Consider the following 12,530-nt stretch of genomic DNA (forward strand, 5'->3'; position numbering starts at 1 on the left):
GAGGACTGCTTGAGGCCAGGAGGTTGAGGCTGCATTCAGTTCTGATCGCACCACTGTGCTCCAGCCTGGGTGACACAGTGAGACCCTACCTCAAAAAATAACTGAAATAGGGCTGGGCACGGTGGCTCACGCCTGTAAGCCCAGCACTTTGGGAGGCTGAGGCAGGCAGATCACCTGAGATCAGGGGTTTGAGACCAGCCTGGCCAACATCGTGAAACCTTCTCTCTACTAAAATACAAAAATTAGCCGGGTCTAGTGGCATGCGCCTGTAATCCCAGCTACTGGGGAGGCTGTTTGATTGCCTGAACTCATGAGCCAAATGTTGCAGTGAGCCAAGATCGCGCCACTGCACTCCAGCCTGGGCAACAGAGTGAGACCCTGTCTAAATAATAATAATAATAAAATACAAAGAGTATGAACACAAGGTTTACAAGTCCCCTTTCTAAGTGTTTTCCTTATTTTTCTAGGGCTGCCTATTTATCTTGATCAGGGCCTTTGTCCCATGACCCCCAGAGCCCCAGGAAAGAACACCGATATTCATTACACTCACGTGAAAAGACTGTTTTCCAGGGCCATTCGAAAATGCTTTTAAATCTGATGTATTTGTTCTGATCATTCTAAATACACATGTTGGTAGACCCAGACAAGAGACAAATACAAAATAAAACTATTAAAAATCCAGAAACAGGCCGGGCGCGGTGGCTCAAGCCTGTAATCCCAGCACTTTGGGAGGCCGAGACGGGCGGATCACGAGGTCAGGAGTTTGAGACCATCCTGGCTAACACGGTGAAACCCCGTCTCTACTGAAAAATACAAAAAACTAGCCGGGCGAGGTGGTGGGCGCCTGTAGTCCCAGCTACTTGGGAGGCTGAGGCAGGAGAATGGCGTAAAAACCCGGGAGGCCGAGCTTGCAGTGAGCTGAGATCCGGCCACTGCACTCCAGCCTGGGCGACACAGCGAGACTCCGTCTCAAAAAAAAAAAAAAAAAAATCCAGAAACAGAGAATATGTTTAGGGGAGGAAAAAAGTCTCCTAGGAATTTACTTCTGCCCCAATGTGTATGAGCTAATTTTCGGTTCTTTTTTTTATTTTCTTTTTATTTTCTTTTTTGAGGCGGAGTCTCACTCAGCCGCCCAGGCTGGAGTGCAGTGGCCAGATCTCAGCTCACTGCAAGCTCCGCCTCCTGGGTTCACGCCATTCTCCGGCCTCCGCCTCCTGAGTAGCTGGGACTACAGGCGCCGCCACCTCGCCCGGCTAGTTTTTCGTATTTTTTACTAGAGACGGGGTTTCACCGTGTTAGCCAGGATGGTTTCGATCTCCTGACCTCGTGATCCGCCCGTCTCGGCCTCCCAAAGTGCTGGGATTACAGGCTTGAGCCACCGCGCCCGGCCTGGTTCTTTTTTTTATTTTGAGATGGAGTCTCACTCGGTTGTCCCGGCTGGAGTGCAATGGCGCAATCTCAGCTCACTGCAACCTCCGCCTCCCAGGTTCAAGCGATTCTCTTGCCTCAGCCTCCCAAGTAGCTGGGATTACAGGTACCCACCACCACACCCAGGTAATTTTTGTATTTTCAGTAGAGATGGGGTTTCACCACGTTGGCCAGGCTGGTCTGGAACTCTTGAGCTCAGGTGATCTGCCTGCCTCAGCCTCCCCAAATGCTGGGATTACAAGTGTGAGCCACCACACCTGGCCTAACTTTTGGTTCTAAAACAAGATGAAAAAACAAAATCCACACTTCAAAAATATTCAATCTACCTAATTTCTTGTATAGGAGCTCAGACCCCAAGTCCTATTATTTGAAAAGGTTTCCAAAAAATATACTTCAATCCAAGTTTTTACCTGCAGCCAGCAGCTGCCTCTCCGATTCTCTTCTAAGGAGTTCAGCCTCTAACTCAGATTCTCTTCTGAGGAGTTCGGCATCTAACTCGTATCTCAGCCTTGCTGAGAAGGGCTTGAAAAAGACCACAGCGGCACTGGAAGGGGCAAGTCCCCCTCGCTCCTGCAGGGTCGTGCGCCCTGAAAGAACAGGTGCAGCGGAGGCGCAGTGACTGATTAGGATGTGCAAACAGCTTGAAGGGTCCACGGTCTCACTTTCCTGGGGCTTTCTGGACCTAGTGGTAGGAGTCCATTCAGGGTCATGCACCCCGGCCCCCATGGTGGCGACATCGGATTCTCCAGGGCAGCCTGTGCTCCCTGGACCTAAGCTCAAAGGGACGGGGCTGGCCTTGGCGGGTGGGGTTTCCACTGGAAGGACCTGGAGGCCTGCAGGAGGGTGAACGTGGCGTCTGGGCTGGGTATGACCAGGTTGGCTTCCTTCTGAAGCCAGTCGCAGCCACACCTGGCAGACAGGGGCTCCCATCGGAGGTATTAGCAGGTTCTGTCACTGGCACTGGGCTGCCAAGCTGCTCCCACGGTCAGCATGGGCTCCGGGTCTTTCTCAAGCTACCTGCTGCCCGGGAGACATTTCTGAGAGAGATGGGTTGGGTCACCATTACTTTCCCAGTGACACGGGGCCATGTGCTATCTCAATGTCCCCACTGCGGGGAGGGGCTCTTGTTTTTTTGTTTTTTTAGACAGGGTGTCGCACTGTCGCCCAGGCTGGAGTGCAGTGGTGCGATCATAGCTCAATGCAGCCTCAACTTCCTGGCCTCAAGCAATCCTCCCTCCTTGGCCTCCCAAAGTGCTGGGACTACAGGTGTGCACTGCCACGCCTGGCCATGTCTTTTTTAATGTTTGAAGGATGTAGCCCTAAACTACTATCTGACCGGGCCCGAACTAGCAGGCCAGGGTGCAGGTGACAGCGTAAAGGATGGCAATAACACAGTCTACCACAGGTGCCACTGCTAAGTTGACGTGGTCAGGGCTGGGTTCGACACCATGGCTGCCTCTCTAGGCTCCGGCAGCCCTGACTGTGAGTGAGGCACTGGCCTGGGCTGATTCCTAGCCGAGGCGACCACTGGGCCCCCACATCAGTCCAGTGACTTCCCCCAAGCCTCAGTTTCCTTATCAGCAAAATGGGCTTCACAACACCGATCCCAAGGATCACGTGAGGGCTCAGTCAGTATCAGGTGCCCGGGACTCACCTCACACGGAGAATCAATAACCAGCAGCGAGCATTCTGCCCATGACTAATAGAGTGTGATGGCATTCCAACCCTGCCTCCCACTTCCTGAAGTTCTCCAGGGGAAGGAGTCCAGCTTATAATGTATGCTAACAGTGTCAGAATTTAATCGCAGGGAGGAAGTGCCTGTAATCCCGGCACTTTAGGAGGGAAAGGCGGGAGGTCCCTTCAGGCCGGTTCAAGACCAGCCTGGGCAAAATAGCAAGACCCTATCTACAAAAATAAAAATCGCCAGGCATGGTGGTGTGCACCTGTAGTCCCAGCCACTCCAGGAAGCTGAGGTGGGAAAACTGCCTGAGCCCAGAAGTTACAGGCTGGAGTGAGCCGAGCCTGTGCTACTGCACTCCAGCCTGGGCAACAGAGTGAGACCCTGTCTCACAAACAAACAGACAAACAAACAGACAGACAGAGATTCTCTGGACAGGACATCAAGAATTACACCAAAAGCCAGTAGTCCTCTAACTTAGATTTAACAAGAATGCAAAGGCACAGCTAGCCGACTGTGTAATACTGGTGGAACTATGACAAAACCGCTAAACGAAGAGAAAGGTAACGGCAGAGGCCGCCGGCCGTCACCTCCCACCACTCTGCATTTCTTTTTTTTTTTTTTTAAGACGGAGTCTCGCTCTGTCGCCCAGGCTGGAGTGCTGTGGCCGGGTCTCAGCTCACTGCAAGCTCCGCCTTCCGGGTTCCCGCCATTCTCCTGCCTCAGCCTCCCGAGTAGCTGGGACTACAGGCGCCCACCACCTCGCCCGGCTAGTTTTTTGTATTTTTTTAGTAGAGACGGGGTTTCACCGTGTTAGCCAGGATGGTCTCGATCTCCTGACCTCGTGATCCGCCCGTCTCGGCCTCCCAAAGTGCTGGGATTACAGGCTTGAGCCACCGCGCCCGGCCCACTCTGCATTTCTAATACACCGCTTTGAGCTCTCACTGCTTCATGACCAGTGTGACTTAAACATTACAGACCCTGTTGGAGCTCCTCAGCTATTCTCAGCTAAAAAACTGTGCTCGGTGCTAATTTTTTTTTTTTTTTTTTTTTGGAGACAGAGTCTCCCACTCTGTCACCCAGGCTGGAGTGCAGTGGTGCAATCTTGGCTCACGACGACCTCCGCCTCTCAGGTTCAAGCGATTCTCCTGCCTCAGCCTCCCGAGTAGCTGGGATTACAAGTGCCTACCACTATATCTGGCTAATTTTTTGTATTTTTAGTAGAAACGGGGTTTCAACATGTTGGTCAGGCTGGTCTCGAACTCCTGACCTCAGGTGATCCGCCCGCCTCAGGCTCCCAAAGTGCTGGGGTTACAGGTGTGAGCCACCGCGCCTGGCCTGAGCTCAGTGCTAATTAAAAGCGCTGCTGCATTCAGTTTTCCACATGGGATTAATGTTTCATTCTGAATACTTGCAGCACTAATTCAACTTCTAAAAAAACTATGAGATTCATAAGACCATATAAAATAAAATAAAGATAATCAACATCATCAACAGGTAACTGTAAACTTTTCTCATGCCTTCAAGAGTGAATGTGCATCCCATTCTCACTGACCAACAACTAAGCAGCTCAGATACCAACCCTATTTATGGATGAAAATGTCAAGGAAATTCCTACCCAGGGCTATGATTATCATTTTTTGTTCATTTGTTTTAGAGACAGTGTCTTGCTCTGTTGCCCAGGCTGAAGACCGGTGTCACAATCCCAACTCACTATAGCCTCAAACTCCTGGGCTCAGGTGATCCTCTTCCCTCTGCCTCCCAAGCAGCTGGGGACTATAGGTGCACACCACCACATCTAGCTAATTGTTAATTTTTTTATAGAGATGGGGGGAAAGGTCTCATCATTTTGCCCAGGCTAATCTCAAACTCCTGGGCTCAAGGTGGAGTGAGGTGGCGCGATCTCGGCTCACCGCAAGCTCCGCCTCCCGGGTTCACGCCATTCTCCTGCCTCAGCCTCCCGAGTAACTGGGACTACAGGCGCCCACCACCACGCCCAGCCAATTTTCTGTATTTTTAGTAGAGACGGGGTTTCACCATGCTGGCCGGGCTGGTCTTGAACTCCTGACCTCATGATTCGCCCGCCTCGGCCTCCCAAAGTGCTGGGATTACAGCATGAGCCACCGCGCCCTGCCTGGTTATCAATTTTATAAGCTAAGAAAACCTACCCAGCCAGGCGCGGTGGCTCACGCCTGTAATCTCAGCACTTTGGGAGGCCGAGGCGGGCAGATCACAAGGTCAGGAGATCAAGATCACAGTGAAACCCCGTCTCTACTAAAAATCAAAAAATTAGCCGGGCACAGTGGCGGGTGCCTGTAGTCCCAGCTACTCAGGAGGCTGAGGCAGGAGAATGGCGTGAACCCGGGAGGCGGAGCTTGCAGTGAGCCGAGATCACGCCACTGCATTCCAGCCTGGGCGACTGAGCAAGACTCCACCTCAAAAAAAAAAAAAAAAAAAAAAGGAAAACCTACCCAAAACTCCTAAAAAATAAATTGCCGTCTTTGTTTTGGCAATTCTTGAAACAGGCTTTTGTAAATACTGCTGTCCAAATGCTGCCATAAAATTGGTACACAAAATCTGTTATCTGATCAGTTTTCTCATGGCAGGTTGTATAAAACATAGGTACTTTTTTGTTTGTTTGAGACAGTCTCACCCTGTCGCCCAGGCTGGAGTGCAGTGACGCAATGATCTCAGCTCACAGCAACCTCCACCTCCCAGGTTCAAGAGATTCTTCTGCCTCCGCCTCCCAAGTAGCTGGGATTACAGGCGTGCGACAACATGCCTGGCTAATTTTTGTATTTTTAGGAGAGACAGGGTTTCACCATGTTGGCCAGGCTGGTCTCGAACGCCTGACCTCAAGCGATCCGCCTGCCTCAGCCTCCCAAAGTGCTGGGTTTACAGTCATGAGTCACCACGCCCGGCCAAAACTTATATACTTTAAAAGCAGCCAATGTTTCTAAACAAAAGTCATTTCCTGCAAGAAAGAATGTCTAGTTAACCTAAAGTCATTCAAATAATGCATATCATCTTGTTTCAAGGTTTTATGAGACTGAAATGCATTTTGCTATGATTCCAGTGTTATTCTGAGTTTTAGTTCATAGCTTACTCTTTTCTTAAGGAAGAACACGCCGGGCGCGGTGGCTCAAGCCTGTAATCCCAGCACTTTGGGAGGCCGAGACGGGCGGATCACGAGGTCAGGAGTTCGAGACCATCCTGGCTAACACGGTGAAACCCCGTCTCTACTAAAAAATACAAAAAACTAGCCGGGCGAGGTGGCGGGCGCCTGTAGTCCCGGCTACTCGGGAGGCTGAGGCAGGAGAATGGCGTAAAAACCCGGGAGGCGGAGCTTGCAGTGAGCTGAGATCCGGCCACTGCACTCCACCCTGGGCGACACAGCGGGACTCCGTCTCAAAAAAAAAAAAAAAAAAAAAAAAAAAGGAAGAACACATTTTCCCTGGAGCAATTCAAGGAGGGACTAACTCAACAACTCAACACCGGGTTCGTCGCAGTTTCACACCCTTGGTTATGTGTGTACTATATCACCTAAGCCATCAGAACACAGAAGGCAGCTGCACTAAAACGCTAAAAGGTATAAGCACATTAATTCAAATCAAGACAGAAGCGGCTACTGAAGTTTAGCAATTACCTATTTGAACAACATAAACATTCAATTTCTCCTGTGGAAGGTAATTTTAATAGCAAGCATAATATTCAAGTGATTTTCCACGTCTGATGGAAGAATGCGATGGAGAAAGAAAGAAGAGAAAGAGAAAAGAAGGAAGAGCTAGCAGGCAGAGGGGTGGAATGTGTCCAGAAGTTTCTACCAGCCTGGAGTGCTAGCTGAGTCAAGCCGCTTTAACTGAGCACCGGCCAGCGAAACACCACTGAGGATGAAGAAAGCCAAAGAGAAGATCAAATAAAAATTAAACGTGCCGTTCTGGGAAATCAGCAGGTCATAGATTCTTTCCCTAACAGGAAATCCATTACTAGCCAAGTACTCCATCGGAGAAAGCCCTCCAAGCGCAGGAAACAGGTGCACTCCTCATTCCCACAGCCCTAGTTTCCAAGCCCTGGGTGGTTTCTCTTTGTGATTCCACTGGAAAGGGCACAGCAATATCACAGCCACTGGTGGAAGGACCGGCACTGCCGCTCCACCGCGGGAGGCTGAAACACCAGCCTGGATCTCTCTTCCACGTGCTGAAATGGAGTAGGAACACCGCGGGGGAGCAAAGACCCCAGAGCTCAGCAGAGGCCCCTCTATGAGGTGCCCAAGGGGTGGTTTGTATCTGTGGGGGCTCAGCAGGGGCTGTGACCCACAAGGTTATAGCAAGCTAACAGCTGGAAACCGACACAAGGGTGACACGCGGAAATCATCAACTGTTGTGGGGGGATCTGCCCCCTCCAGAGATGCCAGCCCTGGCTTTCAGACTGGGACTTCAGTCTTGGGGGCAGACGGAAGGGCTGAAGATAGCAGAGATGCTCCGAGGAGCAGGCCTGGGAGAAGAGTGTAGAGTGTGTGTTTGTACATTCAGGGTACAAACTTACCCTGTGTCCCTACCCACTGAGCCCTCCTGCCCCTGGCCAGTTCCCAGTGTGTCCCCATCCCCTGCCATCTCTCCTCCAGGATCCTTTCTCTCTCTCCCCTCCCAAACGACTAGATATGTAAGACCTAGAAAAGGATCATAAATACCCAAACACTCAGTGCCCTTTCTCCCGCCTCACTGTCCCAGAAGGGTCCCAGTTCCCTGGAAACTCAGGTGCCCACCCTCTTATTTGACCTCAGGACCTCCTCCCACATCTTACTGGCTTCCCGCCAAGTCTCTGTCCCCCTTCCCCAATCAGGCCTCAGTTCCCCACACCAACCTCTGTTTCTGCCCCTGCCTGGGTTACCCTCCCAGGTCTCTGCCTTCTCCCCTACCCCCATCATCAGGGTCAGTGAACCCTACAATCGAATGGGGCTGCCCCCTGCCCAGCCGGGAACCCTCCCAGGTCTCTGCCTTCTCCTCCTCCAGCAATCGGGGGTTAACAGCCCTCTGCCCTTCCCCTCCTCCTGCCCCGCCGGACACCCTCCCAGGTCTGTATTCTCTTTCCCTACCAGCAATCAGGGGTCAGCTCCGCTCTAGCCCTCCCCTGTTCAGTCAGGCACCCTCCCAGGTTTCTGTCTTCTCTCTTACCCCCATCAGCGGCCAGTTCACCCTCGACTGTGGCTTCCTCCTGCCCAGCTGGGAATCCTCGCTGATCTGTTTTCTCCTCCCCTACCAATAATCGGGGGTCAGCTCCCCTCTGTCCATCCTCCTGCCCCGCCAGGCACCCTCCCAGGTCTGTGTCTTCTCCTACCCCGGCAATCGGGGGTCAATGCCCCTCTGCCCTTCCCCTCCTCCTGCCCAGCCAGACACCCTCCTAGGTCTGTGTCTTCTCTTTCCCTACCAGCAATTAGGGGTCAGTTAAGCTCTTGCCCTCCTCCTGGCCCGGCCAGGCACAATCGCAGGTGTCTGTCTTCTCTTCCCCTACCAGCAATCAGGGGTCAGCTCCTCTCTGCCCATCCCCACCCCCTCCCCGGCCAGGCACCTCCCAGGTCTCCTCTCTGCATTGGGTCAATTCCCGTCCCCTCCCCCTCCTCTACTCTGTACCCCCCCCCACGCCCCCCGCCAGTCACCCTCCCGGGTCTGTTCCCCCTCGCTGCCCTCCTCGGGGCGTCCCCATCAGGAGCTGACCCCCCCACCCCGCAGAGGCCCAGGCCCAGGCCCCCTCCCACTTCAGAAGCCCCCCCCCCGCTCCCGCGGATAGACACCGTCGGCTGCAGAGACGTCTCAGCCGGAGCCCCGGAGCCCCGGAGCCCGCGTCCCGCCCGGTGCCGAACCTGAGGCAGCCCCGCCGGCTCCTCCCGGCGCCGCGGCTCTCCACAGGCCGGGGGTCCAGGTTGGGGCTGGGGCCGGGACTGGGGCTGGGGCCTGGCCCGGGCCAGGTGCGCGGGACGGGAGGAGGGGCAGGCGGGGTCCTGGCCAGGCTGCAGGACCCGGGACTGGCAGGGGCCGGCGCGGCGGAGCTGTTACCTGTACTGCAGGTCGCTGCCCTGCGCGAAGCCGAAGTAGTGACTTGCCGCCATCTTGGCGTCTTCCCCGAGCCCGGCGTGCCCCCTGACGTCACCTGCCGCGCCCCCGAGCCGCGTGCCGCTCGCGCCCAGCCACGCGCCCCAAGCCCCGCCCCCTGTGCGAAGCCCGCACCTTCTCGCTTCCTTCTCTTAGGCTGGGGAGACACCGCCTCGTGACCGGCCCGGCCTCGAGGCCCCGCCTCCTACGCAGAGCCCCGCCCTCCTCTTAACTACCTAAATGTGGAGGTCTCTGCTCAAGCCCCGCCCATGCTAGAAGCCCCGCTTCTTTCTTGGAGCCCCACATTCCCTTTAACCACTCACATATGGAGGTATCTGATCAAGTCCTGCCCATGCTACAAGTCCCGCCTCTTACTCAAAGCCCTGCCTTCCGTTTACTCACTCATAGGTGGTCTCTGCTCAACCACTACCCATGCCACAAGCCCCGCCTTTTTCTTGGAACTCTGCCTTCCCTTTAACCACTCAGATGTGGAGGTCTCTGCTCCAGCCCCATCCCTGCCACAAGCTCCGCCTCTTTCTCGAAGCCCCGCCTTCCGTTAACCACTCAGATGTAGAGGTCTCTGCTCAAGCCCCAGCCATGCCACAGGCCCCGCCTCTTACTTGGAGACTGGCTTTCCCTTTACCCACTCAATTATGGTCTCTGCACAAACCCTGCCTCTGTTTCTGAGCCCCACCTTCCCTTTAACCACTCAGATGTGGGCCGGGTGCGGTGGCTCAAGCCTATAATCCCAGCACTTTGGGAGGCCGAGATGGGCGGATCACGAGGTCAGGAGATCGAGACCATCCTGGCTAACCCGGTGAAACCCCGTCTCTACTAAAAAAATACCAAAAAAACTAGCTGGGCGTGGTGGCGGGCGCCTGTAGTCCCAGCTACTCGGCAGGCTGAGGCAGGAGAATGGTGTAAACCCGGGAGGCGGAGCTTGCAGCGAGCTGAGATCCGGCCACTGCACTCCAGCCCGGGCGACAGAGCGAGACTCTGTCTCAAAAAAAAAAAAACCACTCAGATGTAGAGGTCTCTGCTCCAGCCCCACCCATGCCACAAGCCCCACCACCACAGCCAGCTAGTTTTTTAATATTTTGCATCTAGCCTCAGAATGATTCTTCAGGTGGCTCCCATGGTCTCTGCCTCCTGTGTTCACAACTGGATATAAATAAATGATAGGCCAGGCACCGTGGCTCACATCTGTAATCCCAACATTTTAAGAGGCTGGAGCAGGAGGATCTTGAGTCTTAGGAGTTTGAGACTAGCCTGGGCAACATAGCAAGATCCCGTCTTTACAATTTTTTTTTTTTTTTAATTAGCTGGACATGATGGTACATGCCTGTGGTCCCAGCTATTCAGGAGGCTAAGGTAGGAGGATCACTTGAGCCTGGGCGGTCAAGGCTGCAGTGAGTTGTGACTGTACCACTGCACTCCAGAGTGAGACCTTGTCTCAAAAAAGAGAAAAGAAAGGGCTGGGCTTGGTGGCTCACGCCTGTAATCCCAGCACTTTGGGAAGCCAAGGTGGGCAGATCACCTGAGGTCAGGAATTCAAGACCAGCCTGGCCAACATGGTAAAACCCTGTGCCTACTAAAAATACAAAAAAAAAAAAAAAAAAGTTAGCCAGGCCTGGTGGTGCACACCTGTAATCCCAGCTACTTGGGAGGCCAAGGCAGGAGAATCACCTGAACCTGGGAGTCAGGATGCAGTGAGCCGAGATCACACCACTGTTCTCCAGCCTGGGCAACAGAGCAATACACTGTCTCAAAAAAAAAAAAAAAAAAAAAAAAAAAAGAGGGGAGAGGGGAAGGAAGGGAGGGGAGAGGGAAAGGACAGGAGGAGAGGAGAGGGAAGGGGAGGGGAGGGGCAGGGAGGGAGGGGAAAGAAAAGAAAAGAAAAAAGAGAGAAAGAATTGAATGAATAAATAAATAAATGGAGGCAAACAGACAAATGTCTTACGTAGAAGAATTCCTAATTTGTGTAGCTACACTGCCCTTAAGGAGATAGAGGGTAACTCTACACCTCTTGAGTGTGGGCTGTGCATAGTGACTTCCTTCCCAAGAGTGCAGCGTGGAAGGAGGGGGAGGGAGAGTCACTTGACAATATTGAAACCTGACAAGCAGCCGAGCGTTTGGCGGTCCCGCAGATCTGTCTCTTGCTTCAACAGTGTTTGGACGGAACAGATCCGGGAACTCTCTTCCAGCCTCCGACCACCCTCCGATTTCCTCTCTACTTCCAACCTCCAGGACCATCTTCTCAGTCCTCTCCTGCTTCTCGGACCAGTCAACACCGTTTCTGTGGTTAGCTCCTTCTTGCCGACCAACCGTGTGCTCCCAGATTCGTCAGAATTATTCCACCACCTGGTCAATTTGCACCTGCGGGCCTCCTACACCTCCTCCCTCCGCGCTTCTATTTCCACCACCATGATGTGGCTCCGGAAGGCGGGGGACACTTCTTCCATGAATTGGCCAAGGAGAAGCGCAAGGGCGTTGAGCGCCTCCTGAAGATGCAAAACCAGCGTGGTGGCCCTGCTCTCTTCCAGGACTTCCAGAAGCCAGGTCAAGATGAGTGGGGTAAAACCCTGGAAGCCATGGAAGCCGCCATGGCCCCGGGAATGGCATGGCAACCAGGGTCTTTTGGATCTTCATGCCGTGGATTCTGCCCCCACAGACCCTCATCTCTGTGACGTCCTGGAGAGTCACTTCCTAGATGAGGAAGTGGGCCGAGCGCGGTGGCTCACACGTGTAATCCCCCCACTTTGGGAGGCCGAGGCGGGCGGATCACCCTAGGTCAGGAGTTTGAGACCAGCCTGGCCGACATGTCAAAACCCCAACTCTACTAAAAATACAAACATTAGCCAGGCGTCGTGGCGCACGCCTGTAATCCCGGCTACTCAGGAGGCTGAGGCATGAGAATCGCTTGAACCCTAGAGGCAGGGGTTGCAGTGAGCCGAGATCACGCTACTGCACTCCAGCCTGGGGAATAGAGTGGGGGGCTTTGAACGCTAGACTCCAAAAAGCATCATAAAAAAATGAAGAAGGGCCGGGCGCGGTGGCTCAAGCCTGTAATCCCAGCACTTTGGGAGGCCGAGACGGGCGGATCACGAGGTCAGGAGATCGAGACCATCCTGGCTAACACAGTGAAACCCCGTCTCTACTAAAAAATACAAAAAAAAACTAGCCGGGTGAGGTGGTGGGCGCCTGTAGTCCCAGCTACTCGGGAGGCTGAGGCAGGAGAATGGCGTAAACCCGGGAGGCGGAGCTTGCAGTGAGCTGAGATCCGGCCACTGCACTCCAGCCTGGGCGACAGAGCGAGACTCCGTCTCAAAAAAAAA

At 53.7% G+C, this 12,530-nt stretch overlaps 1 protein-coding gene and 1 pseudogene across 1 annotated transcript in view; one reads left to right on the plus strand and one right to left on the minus strand.

The window, feature by feature from the left end:
• ZFR2 (zinc finger RNA binding protein 2) overlaps positions 1-9,218 on the minus strand; it is a 68,320-nt gene extending 59,102 nt beyond the window's left edge. Inside the window, exon 1 of the mRNA XM_025368164.1 lies at positions 9,160-9,218. Within this exon, the coding sequence (XP_025223949.1) occupies positions 9,160-9,212 (53 nt within the window). The 5' untranslated portion in view covers positions 9,213-9,218. The remainder of the gene's footprint in view (positions 1-9,159) is intronic.
• A 630-nt stretch (positions 9,219-9,848) lies between these two features.
• The window catches only part of LOC112612812, a 3,676-nt pseudogene continuing 994 nt past the window's right edge, over positions 9,849-12,530 (plus strand).

This window comes from Theropithecus gelada, chromosome 19 (genome assembly GCF_003255815.1).
Source record: "Theropithecus gelada isolate Dixy chromosome 19, Tgel_1.0, whole genome shotgun sequence".
Classification (NCBI taxonomy): Eukaryota; Metazoa; Chordata; class Mammalia; order Primates; family Cercopithecidae; genus Theropithecus; species Theropithecus gelada.